Here is a 24383-nt window from a genome sequence, read left to right as displayed (position 1 = left end):
GCCTTGTATTGCAGCCATGTAAGACGCTAACCTGCTTATTGGGGGTATTAGGGGTTCAGTGTCTTACCCAAGGACACTTCGACATGTAACACGGACGAGCCGGGATTCGAACTGGGATCCCTTGATTCCAAGACGAGCGCTCTACCTTCTGAGCTACTGCCGCACCATTAATTCGCTTAAACCCTAGTTTAAATCCTCCCAAATTCAACCACCAGTTCTCAAAAAGTTTTCTTCGGCAGCTGCTTTATTAGCACAAGTTAAAGACGGCAAGAGCAAACAGTGTATAGCATGTACAATTTTGGAGTATGGCATCGATAAAACAGCATCTTCTAACTAACACATTCCCGTGTCGCGTTTCATTTCTTCAAAAGAAGGCCGACAAGTTCAATCTCAACGCGACGTTTGAAAAGGCAGTCTGGTGACACCAAATTCAACGCCAAGAAAGTTACTCTAGCAATGGATTACTTTTACTCAATATGTGTAAATATACAATATTAAAAAAACATTCCCATTTATTTTTTCATTTTTGCGAGATGTTCTCGGGCGACGATAAGCCTCTGGATCTGAGCCGTGCCTTCATAGATCTGAAAAACAAAGCACAAAATGTCAGGAAACGTCAGGAGATAATAAGCGGGCTTTCTAGAAAATTTAACTTTTATTGTGATTAACTATTTTAAAAAAAATGACTTTTCTTTGCGCTGCTTTCTGCTTCCTTCTTTATAACAACTAGAAATCAACTAGGCGACAAAGCAAGACGAGTTTTAATTTTATTAGTCAGTCTTGACGATAACTATATTTAACAATTCTAAACGAGAAAACTCACCCAACACACTTATTTTTGTTAATAAAATTTAGAATAAAACAACATTTGTCTGAACACTTTGCACAGATTACAACTGATTTTAAATCAATCTTAAACAAAGATAAAAAAAGCTACTCAGACATTATGATTAACACGAAATTCTGCATTTAACTAATTGTTTGAATTTTTCAAAGCAGGGAAAACTACTAAACTAATCAAATTCATCCCCTCAATCCCACGATTTTACAAATGTTCAAAATTGTAGATTTTTAAAATGACCATTTAACAAAGTCAATTAAAACAGCAACACCTAAGGTGCACTAACATGCTAAAATGCCAACATAAACTAATTACGATTGATTGAACATTTTTACAAGCTTAGAGTTATTCAAATGTAACTTATCAAATTCCTATTGCAAAATTGATTTTTTTTTTCACATAGCAGGTTTTTCAAATGATCAATTAATCGAGTAAAAATAAAAATAGTTTTATTAACCCGCCTAAATGCCAGTTACATTGTTGGATTAATTGCACCCGCTCAATCAGATTTCAGACTTTAAAAATTCCAAACGTCGATTGTATGATTTACAAATAGTAAATTTTAAAAATGGCTTAGGTTACCTTAATTATTTTTCAAGCCATAAGATAGGATCATATGTATTAGAAAGGCTAGTTTATCCTTTTATCATAGGTCTACCACTTAATTGCTATTTACAACTCGTAACAAACTCATTTAAATGCCTCATAAACCAAATTATTATTGTGTGATCATTTGCACCAGCTTTGAATATATATGTATAAAGGAAAAGGCAGGTTTATCTTTTTACCATTTATTGTGGCCGACTGTTTAAATGTAGAGTGTGTAATATTTGACCACTATATGTCCTTGTATGGAATTGTGCAACTGAAAACGAGTGCTAAAAAGCACAAGGAAAAAAAACTACGGAGCTTCAGTGACCAAAGCACATGATTTTACTTCACTTTTTGTCTAGCCATTTGCAAAGAAAGAAAGTCAAGGGGAAAGATAAAATATGAAAAAACATGAAAAAAGGAAAAAAGAAAGAAAATAGAAAAAGGAAAAAAATTATATGAAAAAGAGGAAAACAATTTTAAAATGAGCAAAAATCATTACTGCGGTACATTTTGTTATACTACGTTCTATTTTTTCTGCTCTTTTTGTGTGAAGAAACTATTAAAATTATTTGCAAAAGATAGAAAATTAGATGAAAAAAACAGAGGTTTAGGGGGGAGCCTTGGCAGCAAGATAGTGAGGATCATTTATGACAAATGCTCATTTCTCCACTGCCAAGTATTTTAAAAAATACATGTTTACATGATAGTTAGATAGTATATATTTTTACTTATTATTTAAATTAATATTGTTTTTGTTTTTCTAAATGAGCTTCTTATTGTACCACCAAAAGGCACTAATTTTATTTACAGTCCCTTTAAATCATAAAAAAGAACTTAACTTTTGGTCACCAGGGTAATTACATTTGGCTATCAGTGACTTCAAAATTCTCATTTTTTTTTAGCTGTGGTTACGGATGCTAAGAACGAATTGGCTGATTGGCATACGTTTTCAATCCCTGGCTATATCGCAATCTTACCTTGTGATCCCACCTCAAAACATATTCAAGCCAAATACCCCATGTGAACTCTATTTAACATTACAGGACACAAGGGCGCCCTCACCTGGTATATCTTGGCGTCACGCATAAGCTTCTCAACCGGGTACTCGCTGTTAAAACCGTTGCCGCCGAAGATCTGCACAGCGTCAGAGGCCACCTGGTTGGCAATGTCGCCAGCAAAGGCTTTGGCGATGGAGGCGTAGTACGTGTTGCGCCGGCCCTGGTCTACCTCCCAGGCAGAACGCTGGTACGCCATGCGCGCCAACTCCACCTTCATTGCCATCTCCGCCAGTAAGAAGGAAACGGCCTGGTGCTGCCGGAGAAGATTCAGGGATTCTATGATGATGTATAAGCTACAGAGTGCAGATTATTTGGAAACAAACCTCAGCGATGACTTTGCCGAAGGTTTTCCTTTCCAAAGCATAAGCGGTGGCCTCTGTCAGTGCTCTTTGAGCCAGCCCGGTGGCTCCTGCTGCAACCTGTGTAACGTCATTTGACAATTAGAATAGCTAAATATTATATCAATAAAATTGGTGCCTCAGCTTTCAAAAGCCTTTGAACACTACCAAAATTATAACCAGCTTGATGATGCCTCCCTGCCCCGAGAAATACGGTTTCGCTTTCCACTGAATTTCAGCTTTTGAATAGTTCAGGATCCTGCCCAAAGGACCAAATGTTAAGTTAAACTTTAGTAGACACTCAAAAAAGAAAATAATGGATTTTGAAATTTAAAGAAGGACTGGGAAAATAGCCTTCAAAAGAAGTCTTTCCACGTACTGAAGCAATAATAGACAGAATAAAGAGCTGGCATCCAATTGAACCTCCTTTGTATTGGCCCGATATTAAAAACAATAAACTTGTCAGCCTGCTTCAAGCCAAGAGTGTTTGGGTGTCGAGAGCAGCTGAGTCAAGAGAACTGTGTACCAGGCCAGTCTTGAACTGTTCTCACAATCTAAGATGATCCGAAAAAGCTTTTTTTTTAATTAATGGTAAGGTATCTGTCCATATAACTTGTTTTGATTGTAGTTCATTGTTGATGAAGAATGGTTGATTCTTGTGGTACAAAGTTGAAGTCATGGATGTCTACAGGCCTTTTCACATGTTGCTCACTTTTATATTTTACTTTATTGATAAACTAGACTAGTGGAAGATAAGTTATAAGTTTTAAGTGCAGTTATAAGATTTCAGATTATCATGGTTTACCTTTGTTGCGAGTGTTGGAGTTAGTGGATATGGCACATCGCGGGGAGTTTTATTCCCATACACCACAAAAAAAAGCAAGCTATGACAGTACTTTTAAAAAAAGTCGTGGCCGATTTAAAACATTCAAGTAGAGGACTGGTATACATAATAATACAAATATTTTACCAGTTATACCTTGTTCATGTCCAGAAGTTAGGACAAACTTTAAAAGCTAGAGAAATTTCTCACACCAGTTATCAACATGACTAAAAGTAAACAAGAATAGTTTTGTAATAGTTCTCAAGTCCGAAAGCTGGGGCACTCCTGTAACACGAAAACATGACTTACAGGTGGTCGCGTCTTATCAAAGGCGCCCATGGCGATCTTGAAGCCAGCACCTTCGCCGAGGAGGACGTTCTCTTTCGGGATCCTCACGTCCTCGAAGGTGATGCCTCGTGTGTCGGAACATCTCTGGCCCATGTTTATTTCCTGGACATGACAAATATTTTTAGGATCTGCAAATATTTCTTTTTTAAATTTGGTTTACATAGGAGATACATGACAGTCAAGAGTAAACATATTTAATCTACTTTTTTCTAGGAAGCAAAAACTAAAAAATGATTCTCCGAATTACGAGTTAAACTCAAATAATTCAGTACCAGACGTTTTTCTCAAATTTTTACTCATTTTTGAAGGCTAACAGAATATTGAGCTTTGCAGCTATATACAGTAGGCATAAGAGACATCAAAAGAAAGCTTGAACTCTCCTCTTTCATTAGGAAGGAATAGTTGTAGCTTTTACCATCGTGTAGTAAAGAACAGTTGAACCTTGCCAAGTTTCTTAAATACTTGTTACCAAGAAAACTGAGAAAAACGTCTTTTTGTGAAAGGATGCATTCCATGCAGAACTTTCACTTCAGTACTTTTTTAAATAAAGATTTGTGATAACCACCAATATCCAAACAATGCTTTCCATAAACACAAGGGCATTTAGCCTACAAAATAACATTGACAGTGTGGAATGAGATTCTTTGGGGGGTCCCATCTTTATGGCATTTCCCCCACCATACAAGCAATTATTTTGCGCGCCCAAAAACTCTCAAAATTCAGACTTTGTGGTGTTTGCGCATATAAGGAGTTACATTCTAAGACGCCTGTCTGCTATTGATCGCCCTCATGTATTATGATAGACTGCGATTGGTTTGGTCATAGCATCATAAAGAGGCCAATATTCAACTGACTGAACTCCCTCCCAGAATGCTCCCATCCTTTCCCTTTGTTTTGGTTCAGAATGGGGGATAAAAATCCTTGCAAGTGGAAAAGTACGGGAGTATAACCTTTAGCTGAGACACGGGTGTGCCCTTTGAAACTTCGGAATAGAGTGGTAATTATTCATCCTTTGAGCAGTTATAAAACTATAAATCTTCGACATATATTTGTTTTGTAAAATTTATGTCTTAAAAAGTGGTGGGAATCTCCGTCCCTAAAAATGACAACAGATATAAAAATAAAGATATCTGGGATTTTAACATTTGATCAAAACTGTAACCAAGAGTAAAACATAATAAGAGACTTTTTTTCAAGGAATCACTTCCAATTGCTTACAAAAAACAACAATAAATGGATGTTTGAGTTTAAATCCTGCCATTTTTGTATTTTGTTTCCAATAAGTGAAGATGAAATAGATGCCAGCCACATTAGCAAGGATTACCCACATTAGCAGGGATTTGGAAAAAAAATAAAGGAGATGTGTAAAAAAATATATAAGAGATTCTAAAGATAGAATAAGTCACCCAATGTCATAAAAATCAAGACTTACCTTCCTTCCTACTTGAATTCCAGGCGTGTCTGCATCCAAAATGAAGCCCGTGAAAGCCTTGTTGGTAGGGCATTTGGGATCAGGGTTAGTGCGGGCTAGTAAGAAGTACCTGGGAAAATAAAATGAAATTAAAAATAGTAAACGGACTTCCATCAAGTATCTGCACCGCTTGTTCTCAGTAGGGTCGCGGGGTTGCTGGAGCCAATCTCAGCCATCTTCATGCAGGGGGCAGGAGAAACCCTGAACTGGTTGCCAGCCAATCGCAGGGCACACAGGGACAGACAATTGGCTCGCTCATTCACACCTAGGGACAATTTGGACCGGCCAATTATTCTAACATGCATGTTTTTGGAATGAGGGAGGAAACCGCAGTGCCCGGAGGAAACCCACGCAAGCACGGAGAGACCATGCAAACTCCCCACAGGAGGTTCGATCTCATGACCTCAGAACAGTGCCACACACGCGCTAACCATTGCACCGCCATGCTACCAGTAAACAGACTTCATTTGTATTAAATATCTACATATTAATTTGAGAAGTTGTGGATGCTTACCAGTTTGCTTTGCCGCCGTTGGTAATCCACATCTTCTGACCGTTGACCACATACTCGTCGCCGGTCTTCACCGCCCGAGTCTTGACACCCGCTACGTCCGAGCCTGCTCCCGGCTCTGTCACACAGTATGCCTGCGGACGTATAAATATAGGACATGGATTTAATTTGGTACTTTGAAGCTTAAAATCTCGGTGTTCATTAAAAAATAAAATAAAGAATACATGTGCAGATATTTCCTTTTCACTTTACGGTGTAGATCATTACAGCCTCTTCACTACTACACAACAGACTTCAAACTTTGTCATGTTCATCCATAGGAAGAGTTATGTTTCTAAGACGCCTGTCGGTTAGTGATGTTACGCTACCAGTCAAGCGCTTGTGGCAGAAGTATTACAATCAGTGGTCTCAAGGTCTCGCAGGATCCAATGACACAGCTAGTGACACCATGCTCGAAGCAGGCGCCCGATGCAGACGCCCGAAGCAGACGCCCAGCCGATTTTGTGCGCCCGGGCAACAAGTGTCTCGATACGTTCCGATCTTGTGCCTCATTCCGCGGAAAATCACGTAAATGCAAAAGTGTTGTGATGTCTCACGTGCGTTGGGAGGTGACCATCGACATGTCATTCAAGTAGGGGAGGGGTCGAGTCAGTCAATTTGTTTCAGTCAAACTCACAATGCTTATAAAAAGGGGAAATACCCCTTCAAAATGTGGTGGGTTGTGAGGAAGAGAGCTTTTGCGTGCATTGCATCAAGAACAAGGGAGGTGAGATTAGATAAGATTACCACCAGATTAATTTGCATTTGTACATAGTATAGGCATTCATTGACACGCTATACACCGTTTCATATAACAAACACACATTTATTTAGTAATCATACAAGTTAGTTTTTGTGTCTGCCTACGATTATGGGATTTTAGAGAGTGAAGCAAACTAGGGAGAGAATAGATGGAAGGCCAACTAAAAGAGCCAGATCATGTGCGGGAGTTTTTTTTAACCTCATAGCAACAATAAGAGCCAATTGTCAGCTCTTTGCTCAAGTGTTGATATTTACTAATAGCAAATCCTCATTATTAAGGCACTTGCGCTCCAAACACCCTGAAATAACACCCAATTCAGCAGCTCCTATTGCTTCTGGAGAGTGTAGACAAGGCAGGCTTATGGCAACTGTTCTTTATATATAGATAAGACAACGCTTGAAATATAAAATTTACATTTAATAAGTTATATGTAAGTAACTATTTACATTGGTCACAATGTTTAAATGACGGCAGGCTGAGCTGGATGGGACATGATTGTGCAATACTGCCAGCCATTTTCTGCGGTTGAGGAGAAGATTTAGAGCATTTGTTAACAAGTTGGACCCAACATATGCTCTCCCAACCAGACAGCAAGTAATGGTATACCAAAAATATAAAGAGGCCAAAGAAAAAGCCAAAGCGGAGCTTAAGAAAACTGGCAGTCATTCTGAATGCAGACAAGTGGACATATCTTAACATTGATGTCATCCTTGGGGTTACGTGCCATTACACAGATGAAAAATGACTGTTTGGGGTCACAAAATTCCCACAACAACACAAAGCGAGAAGCTAAATACTGCAAAAGAAGGCCTAATTAATGAAAAGGGCCTAAATAACAAAATACACTGCCTTGTCACAGACAAAGCACCAAATATGGTGGAAAGTGTTAAATTACACAAAATATGCAACATTCCTTGTTTTGCCCATTGTTTAAAATGAATGGCAACAATAGCACTTGAGGCAACACCCGGACTGATAGAGATCCGCTTGAGAGCCAAAAAATTATGACACATTTCTTTATATTGATTCACTGATTCAGAAAGCCTCGGTTTCACCATCACTAGGTTCTGCTATTGGCTCATGTCATATAAAATGCTGGTCTGCTATTGATTAGAATAGAATAGACCTTTATTGTCATTGTTACAAAATGGGTTTAACATATTGTGGCAACGAAATTGGACGTAGCACTACAGTTTCACACATAACAGTGAGGATAAAAGAAAACAAAGAAGAAAGGAACAAAGAAGATAAAAGATATAATTTACACAATATTTACACAAGAAATATGGACATGTAGGATGTTACATACAGTTTTGGGATCGTATTAGTGCAATATGCGGGAGTGCAAAAATAGGCAACATTGTGCAAAGTGAGCATAGGCATGAATACAATTTTACATCTGTATGAGGTAGTGTGTTTGCAAGAGTTTCAGTTTTTTGTGCGGTGTTTGTTAAGGGTGGTAATGGATCTTGGGAAGAAACTGTCTCGGAGTCTGTTTGTTTTTGTTTTGTGTGTAGCATCATGGCAATAAGAAAATACTGATATGCTATTGGCTTAACCGCTTCCCACAATGCTTTTCTCTCTACCTTCAATTCCAAATCTCTGGAGACTTTGCAATTAATCATTTTTCATCCTGTATTCATTACCTAATGGGCTAAAGATTACAGTGATTCTAAAGGGAGAAGCAAGAGGATAATAATGAAAACGCAGCTTGAGATGTAGAAATTTGAAGAAGGCACACAAATGGCCTCGTTAAATTGCACGGCCATAACCAATCGACGAATGAGACTCTTATTTACAAAGTTATTAAAGCAATGAGAATCTTCTCTCAGTTAGCCGTTTTACAATCAATTTAATTTGAAATCCCCTGTCGCTTAGGCCCCTTTGCATCCACTCAACCAGCATTATAAAATATATTTTTTCTTATAAATATATATTTATACTGATATTTAATCATATACACATATATTAGTTTTGCACATTAGAAATACTCACTACATAAAGTTTTATTATTTAAATGTTTGTATCTGGGCCAACAGGAGTTTGGAACGCCTTAGCGGATGACCATAGGTTTGTATCCCCCGCTATAGGGCAATTTCCCTCTTTCTTGACAATATATACTTTGAAAACAAAAAAAGGAACATTACTGCATAATTTGGTATTACAGTGAGAAATGAAAATCTACTTACACACATGAGAGGCTCCTCAGTCATTCTCCCCAAATATTTCTTCTTCTGTGCCTCGTTACCAGCAATGATAACAGGCATTTGCTGTAAAAAAAAAAAAAAAAAGGCTCAATTGATTCTTTTTCCCCCTCCAAATAAAATGCTACATTTTCGCTCTTACGCCGAGAGAATTGGCCTCAATGGCTGTTTGGACTCCCGTGCAGCCGTAGGCCAGTTCCTCCGTGATGAGGCAGTTGTCAAAAATAGACAACCCCATACCACCTTTTTTTAAATGAAATTTGAAACAATTAATGAATTAAAAATGACAATAAAAATTGAAAATCTAGCGTGATGGACACAGACCATACTCCTCTGCTATGTGACCATTCATCAGCCCCAGCTCCCATGCTTTCTTGATGATAGGCACTGGGTACTGCAAAATAATAGGTCATCAATTCAATTTGCATTCCTGACATCTGTACCTCAGTTTAATTGACAAAAAGACTCACCTCTCCAGTCTTGTCATAGTGTGCCGCGTGCGGGACGATTTCCTCATGTGCAAACTTGCGTGCCAGCTGTTGGAACTCTCGCTGTTGTTCGGTAAATTCTAAATGATCAACAACAAAAAGAAAAAGTTTGAAAAAAAGAAAACAGCTCAATTTTTAGCAGTGGACAGAATTAGGTACGCACAGAATTTTGCAGCGAAAACATTTTCAGCCAAAAATGACCGAAAGTGCATTATCGATTTTGTCCGAAAGAAAAAAATAAAACTGAAAAAAGGTTGTCAAAAGAACAATGTTGCTATGACGTCACATAAAAAGTGAAGCGAGCCGTTTGAAGCTGGCTTTCACTCAGGGGAAAATTTGGTGCAACTGCTTATCATTTTATTTTTCCCATGTTTTTTTTGTTAGCAGCTCGACTTTGGCCAATGTTCAAATGTTAACACTTATGAGCTCACTACAGTCGGGCCATTATAATTCATAAACATCTATATTGTGAGTAACACTCAATCTGTTCATCCAGAAATTTGATTAACTGGCACTAAGCTACGTACGGCAATAATTGAATCTACTATTATTATTTTACTTTTCAGAGTGAGTCGTTTGTTGCATTAGGCTAAGGCAACTACTGCACCATCATCATTAGGTCCCTTTTGCCTGTCACTATTCACTACCTGGTCAGCTAAATGCCCCAAAAATCTGTATATAAAAAGGGAGAGAGACTGTTTGATCTAGAGGTTACGAGCTTTTGATTTTTTATCAGAACTTTACTCCAAGTAGAACAAACTTGTTTGTGTTATTTGTATTTAAGATCTTTCAGTAGTATTATGCCCCATCTGTAGTCAGACTAAATTTTTTGGTCACTTAATGTCTAAGTTGTTGACTTATGATAATTCAAGTCAAGTCATGTTTATTTGTATAGCCCTTAAGAACAACGAGTCTCAACGGGCTTCACAGAACACAGAATGTCAACCTTACATGATAAAATAATCGTATAATTCAAAATTAGTGTCTAATCCTATGCCTGTCAGTTATGTATAATTTTAAAAATTTTACAATTATTCGACACTAAGTGCAAATAAAAAGTGCGGATTTTAGGGGCTAATTTATATCTGGGGCTTTTTTTGGGTGGAGGGTTATTTTTTTTTTGGTGGGGGCGCAAACATTTTACAATTTTGTTAATGGCCCTTGGTGCATCCCTAGAGAAAACAGGAAATGTTTGATGTAAAAATGTATCTCAAGTCTGATTAAAGTATTTGTTGTTGGGTCAGCGGTTAAAATAAAATATTATTTGTCAGATGAGATGAGGACCAAAGTACAGAGAAGAAGTCTCGTAAACCTCTGAATGAGCTTGAACGATGTAGTGTAAACAAGTTGGACCAGATTTTCAGCCCACATAAATAAGAAGCAGATTATTATTACATAGTAAATGTGTCAACTGCATTTTCTTACGGACTACATTATGTAAAATTTGTTAGTCAAAACAAGCCTAGACTGAGTTTGTACATCAATCGTTTTGCTATTCTCATACTATTTTCAGCACGGATTATTTATGGCACTCCTATAAAGAATTCATAAACACTTGTTTTTTCAACTCATTTCTTATTACTAATAAAAGGGACTTGCTGAACTGCCGCACCTTATTGCCTAGGAATGAATCACAGTTGGACAAGTTCAGGAAATAAATCAATCCATGTAGTCAGAAGTTGTGAATTTCTACACCCATGTCTGACTGCACAATCTAGTCATTATAATCACCGAGAAATAAATTGAATCCCTTTCATTTAATAACATTTTCCTTGAACTATATTTGATTGAAAAAAAAAACATCGAGAAAATTTGCACTATTTGCATTAAGGCTATAAGTCTCTATAGTGTTATACATTCAGAATCTAGTTATTATATTTTGAGGTATGACTTAATTCAGTCTATAGAATTTATAACCACTATTTGTTGGAGCCAAAATGTATGCATTCGCGCATATAAATTGGTATGAGTAAAAAGGTAGGAACGTTTCTGTTGTCAGTCAGGTATCTGACCCTGGAAGAGCTAACAGTTTTGACCGCTACACCAAGCTGGTTTGTTATTTATTTCTTGAACTTGTATTTCTGTCGTATTCTGCATTTTTAAGACATTAGGTAGGAGAAAGAATATTGTTTTAGGTAAACAGAAGACCACTCTAAGCGTCCTTACTTTAGATCAATCGATTTCAACAATAATTCTTTCCCAAGTCACTTCAGGTAAATAACGCCACTCAAACATGTCAGCCGAACCCTACCCGGTGTACAGATCAGTAGTTTCCTTTAACACTATTTAGAACTTTGTTTTTCTCCAGCTGATATTGGACAAATTCGTCTTATGCCCGTATTGTATGTTTTTTTTTTATCATTTCAAATTGTGTATGCCATATAGAACATTGTTCGGTCACTGGTAGTATACAACATCATTGTAGGGTACTGATATTATTGCGTCTTTGTCGATAAAGCATAATTTACCATTCATGCGTTTGTTACCTTACATTACCCTGATTTTAGCTAACCTGCATTGGCTCCCTGTTACCTTAAGATGTGATTTTAAGGTTCTGTAGAAGTATACAAAATCATGCATGGACTTGCTCCCTCATATCTTTCAGATTTAATTTCGCCCTAGGTTCCGGTCCGGATCCTTTGCTCTCAACATGCTGGTCTACTAGCTATCCCAAGACCCAAGGAGAGATCCGTAGGTTCGAGAGCGTTCTCCATTCAGGCCTAAGTACTGTGGAATGGTCCTCCCCCTGAGATTTGATCTGCAACCTCAGTGGAACTGTTTAAATCTAGGCTTAAAACACACTTCCATTCCATAGCATATGAATAACCTATATTTTATGTTGACAATATCTGTGTATTGTTATTGCAACATCCATTGCAGCCTGGTCATCCTGGAAGGGGGATTACATTAGGTGCAGTCCCTTCTCAAGGTTTCTTCATTTTCCTCATGTTGAGTTTTTCCTTGCCATCATGTAGGTTTTAGATCAGGGGATGTGTCATAATAGTCTGCGGTTTGAAATAATCTGTGGTCTCTGCAGCCCTTTGAGACTCTGTGATTAAGGGCTATACAAATAAACATGAATTGACTGTATATACATAACATTTCAAGGTGAATATTTTGACAATATTGGTATTACAGTGAGAAAATATGTAATATTATATTATATGGCCTAATTAGAGCTTTGAATTGGTCAAAAAGGGGTGACCTTGCGTGAGTGATGCAGCACGGTGTGCAATACCAGGGTTATAGGGGCTGCAGTGAATGGTTTGCAGGCAAAATTCTTATCATTATAATTCTTATTATTATTATTATATCTGGACTTTGGCGCCATTCAACACAATTTTTACTTTGCATACAATTGACTGCACGTCACTAGAGAGAAAAATACCAAAATCCCGGGAAATGCATTGAAATACACGAGGTGTATATGTCAAAGATTACAATTTATATAGATGTCTAAAAGTCCAAATAATGTACATGCATACGTGTCAACCTCCACGGCTCCATGCCCTTACAAACTGTCGGATTTTCCCTTACAAAATAATCTTACACCATATGGTTTTTTCCAAACGTGTTTATTTATGTAGTTTAACATGTCATATTGTACATGTGTTTCGTTATATCATATATATTGTTAATTAACATTTTGTTGAGAGATCCTGAGTTGCTCGACATGAATGAGGTTTATTATAAAAAAAGTTCAAAAATTAAGTAGTTTGGACGTTCACTGTAGAAGGAAAAAAATACATGCAAATATAATTAAGTACAATAATACATATTCTAATTATTAATTCATTTTCTGCATTAAATTATTGTTGGTAATAAAGTGATTAAAGGGATAACCACAAACCTGTCTTTTTTCATTTTATACTTCATTTTTTATTAACTTCTGTATACAACATAATATTTCGTAATATAATACAATAGATTTATTGTCATTGTTACAAAATGGGTTAACATATTGTGACAACGAAACTGGGCATGATACTCCAGTTTCACACATTCACAGTGATAATGCATCAAAGCAAGTGAGCCGTTTGAGAGCCGGCTCTCTTTAAAGAGTTGAGCTGAAAAAGCCAGTTCCCTAAAAAGAGACGAACTTCCTTTCACTACATCAAACCGCTCGCTTCGTTTGCAATGAAAAAAAACCATACCGAGATAGAGGCTACCGCAGCGTACTCGTTTGACTTGATTGATTCGCCGTTTTGTGATAGTCGGTGTAAGAAGCAGATTATTATTACATAGTAATTATTACATAGTACCCATAATTGATAAATACGTCGTACACGTCTTAAAATGCATAATAAACGTACTCTGTACGGCAAAAACTTACAGGTTGACAGGTATGTACATAGCACGCTTTGTGTATAGTACGTGATTGGCTCCTCTATGCAACAACATATAAATAACAGCGCAATAACATTTAGCGGATATAAATAACAGCGCAATGACATTTTGCATATCCGCATGTTCTTATTACCCGTGTGAAATTAGAGCTCACAAGTGTTTACTTTGCAATGCTTTCTCTTTGATTGAAAAAAAGAAAAAGCATGAAAATGTACATAACGTGTACCTGCATGCCGCGAGGGATTTAAGTAACGTGCTATTAATAAGGTGGAGAAATTGGCTGAGATTGATAGGTATGTAAATAAGAACCATTGTAAACAAACTATCCGTCAAACAACCAGAGCGATTAACAAAGTGAGATTTAATTGTCCTATTTAAATAACCCAAAAAAAAGGAAACCCACCAAAGGAGAAGCCGACCGCGCCTGGAGCGTTCTCTCCAGCGACTTTTGTAGCGGCTGCGGCGCTCGAGCTCTGAAGCCGAATGACTCCGGAGCGTAACCCCGCTTTGAAAACCTGTAAAAGGAGGATAATATAGCCCCATAAAAAATACAAATATTAGGAAGTTCGAGTGACGTATCGAAACATGATATAAATATCTGTGGCAAGCTAGCATTAGCTTGTGACGTAATATAAGCTAGCAAGTAAGTACAAAGACGCGTCACTCTTTATTGACCAGACACATAATAAAAAAGCGGCTCCTCTAAGTATTTGTTAAAGTTAACAAATATAAACGTAGAATTAAAAAGGCTCACCTTATTCAAAAGCATCGTTGCAAATTCACCCCAGACAACACAACAGCGGTTCGACCCCTCAAGTCCTCTCGACGGTCGTAGAAAGAGCGACCAATGGCAGTGGCTCATTTAGTCACGCGGCGGCAAATTGGTCATTGGAAAGTGAACTCTCACCTAGATGTCGAGGAGAGGTTATCTAAGTTTTTATTTTGCACCCTTCAGGTACCTTTTGTCACACTTTCGACGCCGACGCGATAAAGACCATAGATTTGGAAGAGTTTGTAGATTATTAAACAATTTGGTGAGGTTGATCATTGTTATGCAATGGTGATATCAAATCACTGATTCAAATTGCACTCTAAAGGTTGGAATTAACATAATCATCGATCTTGAGCTTTAGAGGCTACATTGTAAAAGAAAGCTCGAACGATTGCAAAAAAAATATACTGTGTGTATTCAGTATTGTTGGGAATTATCAAAATGTACCATTTACCAAACTGTTCGAGTTAGTTATCTGACTCCATTAACCAAAAACAACCTACATCATGGACAATTCATCACATCCACTACCCAGCATTATCTCCAGACAGAAGAGCAGCTTCAGCAACAGACTGCTGTCACTGTCTTGTACCACGGACAGACTGAAGAGATCTTTTCTTCCTCATGCCATGAGGCTCTTTAACTCCACCCGGCGGAATAAAGGCCCACATTAACCACACCCCCTACATTGCATATTACAGTACTTTTATTGCAGTGTGTATTTTATGTAGCACTATTTAAATACTCTATACAACACGCTACAGTGGGTATTAGCACATCACATTGGGTTTTTGTATATTGCATTCCTTTTGCTTTATTATTGTATTGTTCTCAGTGAAGGGATGCTGCTGGAAATGTGAATTTCCCTGTGGGGATGAATAAATTATCTATCTCTCTATCAATCATTTACCCAACAATTTATCCATGCTCGTTTCTTTACGGAATTCACATAATTACGTTGTCTGAACTGCTTAGAATTCCACGTTTGTGTTCTCATATGAGGCCCACATTTTCACAAAGAAAAAGAATACCAAAGGGAAAAAAATTGAGGAAACACATATTAGAAAAAAGAACCTGCTTGTCAGGGTACCCTTACCCCCAGACAATTAGCTCATCTTATGCAAAAAAATTTCCAATTATTTCGAAGCACTAAATGCACACTGCTCGTCTAAACTTTAGTATTCCTGTCCTCTTTGAAGTGCTCGGATTCCTGATTTTTTTCTTCTGCTGGCTACAGTGACAGCGCAACCCCTAGTGACACTTTTCACTTTCGGCCCTTATGCTGCTGATAGAGAAGACCAGTGAATTCCGTAAAGATCGCCATCTGTAAATCGGATTCATTGATCTGAAGGCCGCCTTTGACACCGTCAGCCACTCTTCACTGTGGAACATCCTCCAAGCTCTCGGAGCACCACCCAAGATCATAGCCCTGTTCAAGCTGCTCTACAGCAACGCAGAGAGCTGTGTCCGTATCAACAGCATTGACTCCAACTGGTTTACCGTATTTTCCGCACTATAAGGCGCACCGGGTTATAGGGCGCACCCCGAAAAAATAGTTTTTGGTCCTATTTTTGACATACATAAGACGCACCAGATTATAAGGCGCTACAATGAGAACGTGGACAAAACAGTCAGATAGTTCAGTCCTACTTATTACCCCCTTAACATTCCGAAAGCTTGCAAAGACGCAAATACGTGTCGAGAACACGTGCGGATGTGGTGTCCGTACGATGTCACTCAAATGCATCGTTCCATCATTCGGAAGGTTTAAGTCTTGGGATTCAAGAAATGCCAACCATTCCATGGCTTCTATTTTCTTTTTCGCTCGCAACTTTACTGCGCATATGACAATAAACACTTGGAATTGAGTTTAATTTAAAAATAGACACTCCATTCCATCCATTATCTGCGAGTTCAGTCTGAAACAAGATACAGGGACAATATAAAACCCGGAGTAGCTCACCGAAGTCGTTGTGTTCATAATAATGTGCAGCCAATGTCCTCTTATATCCATGAGGGTAGTAAATCCAGGAGAATAAAATTACAAATACAGAATAGAAAAAAATGCTTTCTCTATGCAGTCAGCCACGTGCTATACACATTCATCTTTTTTGGCCAATTCCAGGCTTTGATTCGCCGTTTAAGCCAATGGCAGCCTGTAAATGATAAAAAGGATCTGCCCCTTGACCTCCGAATAACTTTAGCAAATAGTGATCGATTCAACTGATGATTGACACATCTTTTTCGGCCAATTGCAGGCTTTGTTTTGCCGTTCAAGCCAATGCCAGCCTGTAAATGATAAAAAGGATCCACCCCTTGACCTCCGAATAACTTTAGCCAATAGTGATTGATTCAACTGATGATTGACACATCTTTTTCGGCCAATTGCAGGCTTTGTTTTGCCGTTCAAGCCAATGCCAGCCTGTAAATGATAAAAAGGATCCACCCCTTGACCTCCGAATAACTTTAGCCAATAGTGATCGATTCAAATGATGATTGACACATTAGTTAGCCAATGAAACGCCGGTAAATAAATCCCAGCATACACCGCATACTACTTGGCGTTCGGGGGGAAATCCAGTCGGCGGCTGCAAGTTAGTTGGAAAACTGCGATTTAATATTGATCCATAAATAAGGTGCACTGTATTATAAGGCGCATGATCAGCTTCTGAAAAAAATAAAGGCTTTTGGGTGCGCCTTATAGTGCGGAAAATACGATACTATCTCCAGCAGTGTTCGTCAAGGCTGCGTCCGACCTTTTTAATTGCATCATCGACCATCTGATGTTCATGGTTAGTGAGCGCATCCCCGGAGTGTCTTTCGGCAACTACCACCTGACTGGAGTATGCTGACGACACCATCATGCTCAGCACTTCCTACAGCCAGCTGAAAGACGCTCTGGGCATTTACAGCGAAGAGGCAGTGCGGCTTGGCCTCCAAGTGCGTTGGACGAATACCAAGTTCATGTATGTCACTGATGGACCAGATCCACCTCCCGTCCAAATTGGTAGCGACATCGTAGAGCCTGTCAAGAGCTTTGTGTATCTGGGGTCCATGGTAACAGACAATGGGGACCTAAAACCAGAGACTCTTCGCAGAAGAGCCCTGGCAGCATCTGCTCTGCAGTCTCTCTGGAAACCACTCTGGCGGCACCAGACCATCGCACGCAAGACGAAGCTCCGCATTTACCTCGCCGTACTCTCTATCCTGCTTTATGGCTCAGAAACATGGCCCCTGAACGACACCCTGGCCACAAGAATCGACGGTTTTGATAGCAGGGCATCCAGAACCATCGAGAACATCAGCTGGCCCCAGCGAGTCTCCAATAAAGAGCCCAGAGCCCGCACGTGCCTGCATGAGCATCTTCCTTGGTTGCACAATGCCACACGAAGTTGCTGTAGAGGATGCAGAACAGCTGGCACAAGACCGCCAGCATTGGAAAAACCTGGTTCATCTGGTCGGCTCAACGCAACCCCCGACCTTCACTGGAGCAATAAATCAATCACCTTATGCTGCAGTTCAGGTTATAACATCAGACCATTAAACTCCCACATGTGACACGTGTTAAACGAGTGATGTACAAATTGCAGATTTAACTTTGTTGAAGTGCGCTGCATACCAATTTGAATGTCAACTATAGTCACTTTAAAACCGTAAGGCCCGACAAAGAGTGTCCATTTTTCAAACACAAAGCAAAATAAGGCATGACACATTTTGATGTTTTTGAGGTCGATGAAGCTGCCTCACCTTTTAGCTAAGAGCCCGAAAAGTTGAGTTTCAATTAGAGTGTAGGTTCGAATTTGACCATCAGAGGGCTGCATTACCAGTCAACGTCGACAAGACTGACGGTAAGTTACCATAAATTTCGGACGAAAGGCAGCGACTTTTCAGAGCGTTAACAGCGCGATTTATGCATTAGTGTAGCCATTTTTGTCACTTTTTTTCCAACAGCCGCCAGATCAGTAAAGGTAATAGTAAGAAACGTGGATCGTGTGTAACGAGGAAGACGCAGGTATTGTGTAACTTCGTGCTTTGTACACGTGCCAAGCATGAACAGACCCTCACCAAAGGTTTCAATCAATGGGGGAGCGCTAATTACCATATTGAGTCCGTTAAGGTAACGCTTAATAAGTTTCTTTGTAAATTTCACGTTTCTTTACAACTATAAAACCTATACAGCAAAAAGAAAAAATATTCTTTAAAGTAAATGACAGGACAAATGATATTTTCCATCTTGTTTAATAAGCATACGAAAAATCTATTTGCCTTTCTTGGCCTTGATCTTCCTCAGGTAGAACTCAAGTTCTTTGCCCTCTAGGACGTATCCGTCTGCTCGGCCACACTGGCCAGGCCTGGAGGCGATGCAGGCTATAAATGAAAAATTAGTAATTTAACTTCATTGTGGACAGTCTTTTTAGCAAACGACACTAGTCACATTTCAGAAAAGGCTTTCAAAAAAATAAAAACATTAGGCTTGGTAGTAATGAGGCTTACCAAGGAGTTTGCCCTGCAAAAACTGATCCTCCAAGAGAGTGCTGATCTTAGCCAGTTTTTTACGCTCTTCATACTTCTTCAGGGTCTTCTTGGACCTCTTCTTGTTTAGGACTTCCTCCTCCTCAGGAGTCTAGAGTACAAGAATCTGTCTGTTTACATTTTGAAGTGTCACCTCAGAGTACTTTGAGCAGGTCACTTTACAATACTACGTCTTTCTCAGGGTCTAAGTAACATCACTTTCTTTCAGTAGCAGAACTGGACAAGGTTATCATCATAGAAAGACCATAGGGGGAAAAAAAAAGGAGCTTGATGACATAATTGTATCTCACCAGCTTGGCTCCTTTCTTGCGTCCTAGAGGAGTGGCGTAGTGACTCTCGTACCACTGGCGGAAGGGGAGACAATCAACCAGCACGATGCAGTTCTTCACCAGTGTCTTGGTTCGGACCAGCTCATTGTTGGAGGCGTTGTAGACCACGTCGATGATTCGGGTCTTGCGTGTGCAGCCTGTAAGAGGTCTGAGATTTACTCAAAGGATTACGAGAATCAGGCAACTTTCCTAGTGTCTACCATATTTGATTACAAGCAACAATTAACCCTCATAGTTCAAAAGTGATTATCAACAAACATGAATTCTTTAAGAACAAGCTGTCATCAGATCATACATTTTCCCCATGCCTGTACAACTTCATACAGGGTTCATACAGCTTAAGGCAAGGTAAATTAAAATCATTGAGACTATTTTAATGCCATTTGAAATCAAATTTAAGACCAAGCCCAAAAAACTCTTAGAGCCATAGCAAAAACATTCACTTCTCACGAGAAGGGTCCCTTCTCATGTCTTAATTAAAACACCATGTCCTAAGTTGCTATGTATATTGTAGGTAGATCCAAGACATGCACCTGACTGAAATCACATAACCGTTTTTTTGATAGCGGTATTGTGGTCACGCGACAATGCCCAAAAGCAGATGGGTTATTTACGTTACCAAATCTAGTTTGAAGAAATATATCATGTAAATGTGTTCACATTTAAGACTTGTGAAAATTGAATTGAAGACATTTTAATGCCAATTAGGGCCTTACTTTAAGAATTCAATGCCTTTTGAGAACTTAAAAGTCCACAAGAACCTTATCAAAGAGCTTCAACCTTATAAACATCAAAGCATAAACAGCCCCCCTCCCAACTGCAATGTGTTATTTTACATTTTATGTCCCCTTGCTTAACAGATTTATATGATGCAATTTGTTCAACATCATGATTGGAATGTGTAATTACAGGTGAAATGTAAGGACCTTTGTTAAACTGATGCTGAGGGCCAGCAACGTGTTTTTTCCCTTCAAATTAATTGTTTGTCAATCAAAAGTATTGAATTATAATAGCAAAAAGGAATGGTCACCAAAATTCACATATCACAGGCGGATTTTGGACAGTGAACCAACCCTGTACTAGATGGATGACAATTCACTAAACAGTTTGTTAACGGAGGAGTGAAAAAGAAAAATCCATCTACAAATCATTCAATTATTGGTAGTGTAGGTAGGGGTATTGTGAAAACTTAATTACAACAGCAGGATATCAGTTTTGTCAGTGGAATATCAGATACCAATTAGTGTTGAAAAGACCCATTTCCCTACTAAAACGTGCACCAAGTAATTAACCGACCATTATCTACTCTTCACTAAAGCTTGTTCATCAAGGCTATAAGAGCTTAGCCGGTCTATCATGTAAAGTAATATGTTCAGGTATGACATTAGTTAAACCCAGGAAATTGTGAGAATTGTCACCTGGAATAAGATCTTGGAATAGGGTGTCTTTCTCATGTCTAGTCTTTAAATACCCGTCAAAACTTATGAACTAGCAAGAAACGATTAGCAGCTTATCATAGAGGATTTTTTTTAAATAGCAAATTAGATTCAGGGAACATTCCAAGAATTTAAAAAGACTTACACTCGGAGCCCCATGAGAAATTGCCAACATCCAGCCTCAGAGCACGATACTTCTTGTTGCCACCACGGACTCTGACAGTGTGGATGCGGCGAGCGCCAATCTGAGAACAAAGTTTGTCAGACTCTGCCAACAACTTCAAATACCCCCATAATAAGTATACTACGTGTCAGTGTAACTATGACAAGGCCTAGCACGGGTAGGTCCCAAGCCTTGCACCAAAACGGTACAAGAAAAGACCTACCTAAGGTCCAGTTTTCATCACTCACAGGACTCTAAAAGAAAAAAATAACATAACATTTACCTTTGTGTTTGCAGGAGGCCGTCCAAGCTCATACTTCCTTTTCTTATGGTAAGGCTTGCGTTTACCGCCTGTTTTACGGCGTTTATGCCAGGTGTCTCTTGAGATACCTGGAAAAGATGACATCTCTTGAAACAATGCCCTTAAAATATTGCCCACAATTACGATTAGATTAAGCTTGAGTGATCAGTTCTCCAAGGTAGGTGTCCACATTGTGTGTTGAGACTCCGCATTAAAGGCTTCATCATTTCACTCAAGCATAAACAGAATATTACAAACCCTGATAGAAGTATTTAGAACTAATTTGATGAATTATTAGATCCCCTACTTAAATGATCAACAGGCTGACTTTCTCTCCCAGGGAGATTATTCCAGTTAAACAACCACACATAAGAGGTGAAGAGCAGACGGATATATACATGTTATATCTTACCAAGTGTTTAGCTTTTAATATATTTTACATTATAACTCACATTTGCTCGTAGAATACTTTGAGATTAATGCCTTTTCATAAATTTAAAATATTGTGGTATAGGATTTTACAGAGTATCACGTCTCATTTCATTGAAAATATTGGCAGTGCTAAATCCCTGATTACAACGCACGTTTTACCTCAAGCTACCCAACTCGCTAGCTAGTCACTAGTGCTAACGACGAATGTCTGGTGTAACTAGAAAGGAAAACACTACTTCTTGAGGGCTAGACTTAAACAAATAACGTGGATTATTCCGAAGACACTATGGAAATACCTTAATAGCTTCCAAAGAATGAAAATAAAGAATGGTGTCCGTAGTACCAAGACGCCGTTAGCAAGGAGCCATCTTGAAGCATTTCACACGTCAAGTCAAAGAGACTTAAAACATCAAAAATCGGTCCACGAGCACTCAATATAAAAACGCTCCAGGTCGAAAAAGGTTTCGCCATAATATATATTAGAAGGAAATTTAATATCTACGATAAATTGATGGATGTGCAAGGATTCGCTCTCCTAACAGATAATGTAACTTACCCATCTCAAGCGCCGGCTAGAAAGAGGAAAAGCAAAGGATCATGGGAAGGTTTGAAGCCATGGTATATCGCGAGAACTCGATAAAACAGCGAGGTTTGATATTTTAGTCAGCCATAAAATATTTTTGAAAGAGTATTTTTTTTCGGTTAATTATTAAATGCAGGATTTGTATTTTTTTCTTCATCTAAATATGTACGTTTTTTATGTGTTGCGTAATTTGTACAAATGGAGTTTCTGTCCACATACGCTTATATTTTTATATCGCGAGATTTTATCGAATGTCTAGATCCTAGAACTATTATTCAGGATATCGTTCAGGGGCAGAATCTTCCATCCATCCATTATCTGCACCGCTTATCCTCAGTAGGGTCGCGGGGGTACTGGAACCCATCCCAGCTCTCTTCGGGCAGTGGGCTGGGGACACCCTGAACAGGTTACCTGCCAGTCGCAGGGCACACAGAGACAGACAATTCACTCGCTCATTTGCATCTAGGGACAATTCGGACCCGCCAATGAACCTGGCATGCATGTTTTTGAATCTGGAAAATTAATAGGAGTCTATTTGTAATTTGTGAAATGTAAAATTTGGGATTTATTGTATATCCGTAATATATGTTTTCAAATTTAAATAACCGAATTTGTTTTTTTTTTTGCATAATCTGTTTGAATAAAAGGTGAAGACATTTAAATAAATTCACTTATGGCCACAGATTTATAGAGAAATGTGTGACTTTTATTATTATTTTTGATTATTAAATCAAAACAAAGTTTGTAAACCTAAAAACGATTTTCCAAAAAAGTAAAGAATTAGTAATGTACGAAATCTTGAAAATGCATTTGTAATCGAAACTAAATCTTTTTTTCCTTAAAAAGGTTTAGAGACTAAAAATTGTACTTTTGATATTTCGAAAATTGCTTTGCTTGCTTGGATTGGCTGGATTTTATAATGTTTTCTGGTGAAGGTTTGAAAACGCTGAACACTCTATTGCAAACAAACAGAGATAAAAAACTAAAAAAAACAATTAAACGAAGAAACTGCAACCTTTCGAAAGCAGATCATGTTTTCAAAATAAGAATTAGAATTGTCATTGGTATCAAGGTTGTGAAACATTGTATGCAACGAGACATACAGAGACCGATAACTCACTTGCTCATTCACGCCTAAGGAGAATTTGGACCGCCCAATTAACTTGAAATGCATGTTTTTGAAATGTGGGAGGAAACCCACGCATGCACAGGGAGAACATGCAAACTCTGCACGGCAAAACTGATAGCTGGATTTGATCCCATGACCTCACAAATATTCAGCAGACGCACAAAACACTCAACCACCATTCTCCCCTCCTTAAAATATTTTCAAGCAAAATACTCAAGTTGTCGGGAGAACTTTTGAGATTTTGAAGCGTTGCTTTTATTCTCAAAATATTTTTGAAAAAAACAAAACACTTTTCGTATCAAGATTAAAAAAAAAAGTTCACTACATAGAATACTTTGAACACATTTTTTTCTCCCAAAAATAATTACACTACTTTCTCTCGAGATAGATTAGCTTGAGCTAAAACATCGAGATCTAATTTATCTTTTTTTTAATTTAAAATACCGTATTCATCAAGAACACTAATAGGATTTGACTTGTGATATTGATAGGTCTCTGTAACATTCTGAGTTACATAAAAGAAAAAACATTAAGAAGGTGCAGGATATTTAACATTATTTGAAAAAAAAAACATTTGAAGGTCAATGATGGGATTATTGTGAGTTTATTATGTATTTGCAATAAAGTTACACATGATGGGACCCTACAGTTGAGAGTATTGTTCCCGTCACCTTTTGGTGGTGGAGTCTTGCTCATGCCGCTTAACCTTTGCCTGAGGGGAGCAATTATATTTGTAATCAGGGTTAAGAGTTAAACATTTGCTTGATGTGATTTTCTCCCCACACACACTGGCATTTAAGAAAGTGCCTGTGCTCTGTATAAGTTTTTTTCATTTTTTTTTTTTCAATAAAAGTGGGGTTGCAGATTGGCTGAGTCAGAT

The 24383-nt window shown here is 38.3% G+C and overlaps 2 protein-coding genes and 3 non-coding genes across 5 annotated transcripts; all 5 read right to left on the bottom strand.

Moving 5' to 3' along the window:
• Positions 1 to 226: 226 nt before the first annotated feature.
• acadm (acyl-CoA dehydrogenase medium chain) lies at positions 227 to 14710 on the bottom strand. Its single transcript, XM_088345784.1, has 12 exons — positions 14580 to 14710; positions 14229 to 14340; positions 9461 to 9558; positions 9315 to 9384; positions 9133 to 9233; positions 8976 to 9056; positions 5988 to 6118; positions 5435 to 5543; positions 3964 to 4104; positions 2817 to 2912; positions 2498 to 2746; positions 227 to 584 (listed from the first exon to the last, which is right to left on the bottom strand). The coding sequence occupies exons 1-12, from the start codon at positions 14685 to 14687 to the stop codon at positions 513 to 515; spliced, it is 1368 nt and encodes a 455-aa protein (XP_088201910.1). The 5' UTR covers positions 14688 to 14710; the 3' UTR covers positions 227 to 512.
• A 4110-nt stretch (positions 14711 to 18820) lies between these two features.
• Positions 18821 to 22459, bottom strand: rps8a (ribosomal protein S8a). The gene is made up of 6 exons (XM_088345773.1): positions 22348 to 22459; positions 21342 to 21448; positions 21041 to 21140; positions 19421 to 19596; positions 19092 to 19221; positions 18821 to 18965 (listed from the first exon to the last, which is right to left on the bottom strand). The coding sequence occupies exons 1-6, from the start codon at positions 22349 to 22351 to the stop codon at positions 18856 to 18858; spliced, it is 627 nt and encodes a 208-aa protein (XP_088201899.1). The 5' UTR covers positions 22352 to 22459; the 3' UTR covers positions 18821 to 18855.
• On the bottom strand, positions 19304 to 19371 carry LOC148376294 (small nucleolar RNA SNORD38). Its single transcript, XR_015849093.1, has one exon. It is a non-coding gene; the product is annotated as a small nucleolar RNA SNORD38 (small nucleolar RNA).
• On the bottom strand, positions 21201 to 21309 carry LOC148376293 (small nucleolar RNA SNORD46). Its single transcript, XR_015849097.1, has one exon. It is a non-coding gene; the product is annotated as a small nucleolar RNA SNORD46 (small nucleolar RNA).
• On the bottom strand, positions 21518 to 21594 carry LOC148376292 (small nucleolar RNA SNORD55/SNORD39). Its single transcript, XR_015849085.1, has one exon. It is a non-coding gene; the product is annotated as a small nucleolar RNA SNORD55/SNORD39 (small nucleolar RNA).
• Positions 22460 to 24383: the final 1924 nt, after the last annotated feature.

The sequence above is a fragment of the Urocampus carinirostris genome, chromosome 1, assembly GCF_059441175.1.
Source record: "Urocampus carinirostris isolate Australia breed hairy pipefish chromosome 1, RoL_Ucar_1.0, whole genome shotgun sequence".
In the NCBI taxonomy this organism is placed as follows: Eukaryota; Metazoa; Chordata; class Actinopteri; order Syngnathiformes; family Syngnathidae; genus Urocampus; species Urocampus carinirostris.
The sequence above is the reverse complement of the archived record's forward strand: the minus strand, read 5'-3'. Positions and strand labels throughout refer to the sequence as shown.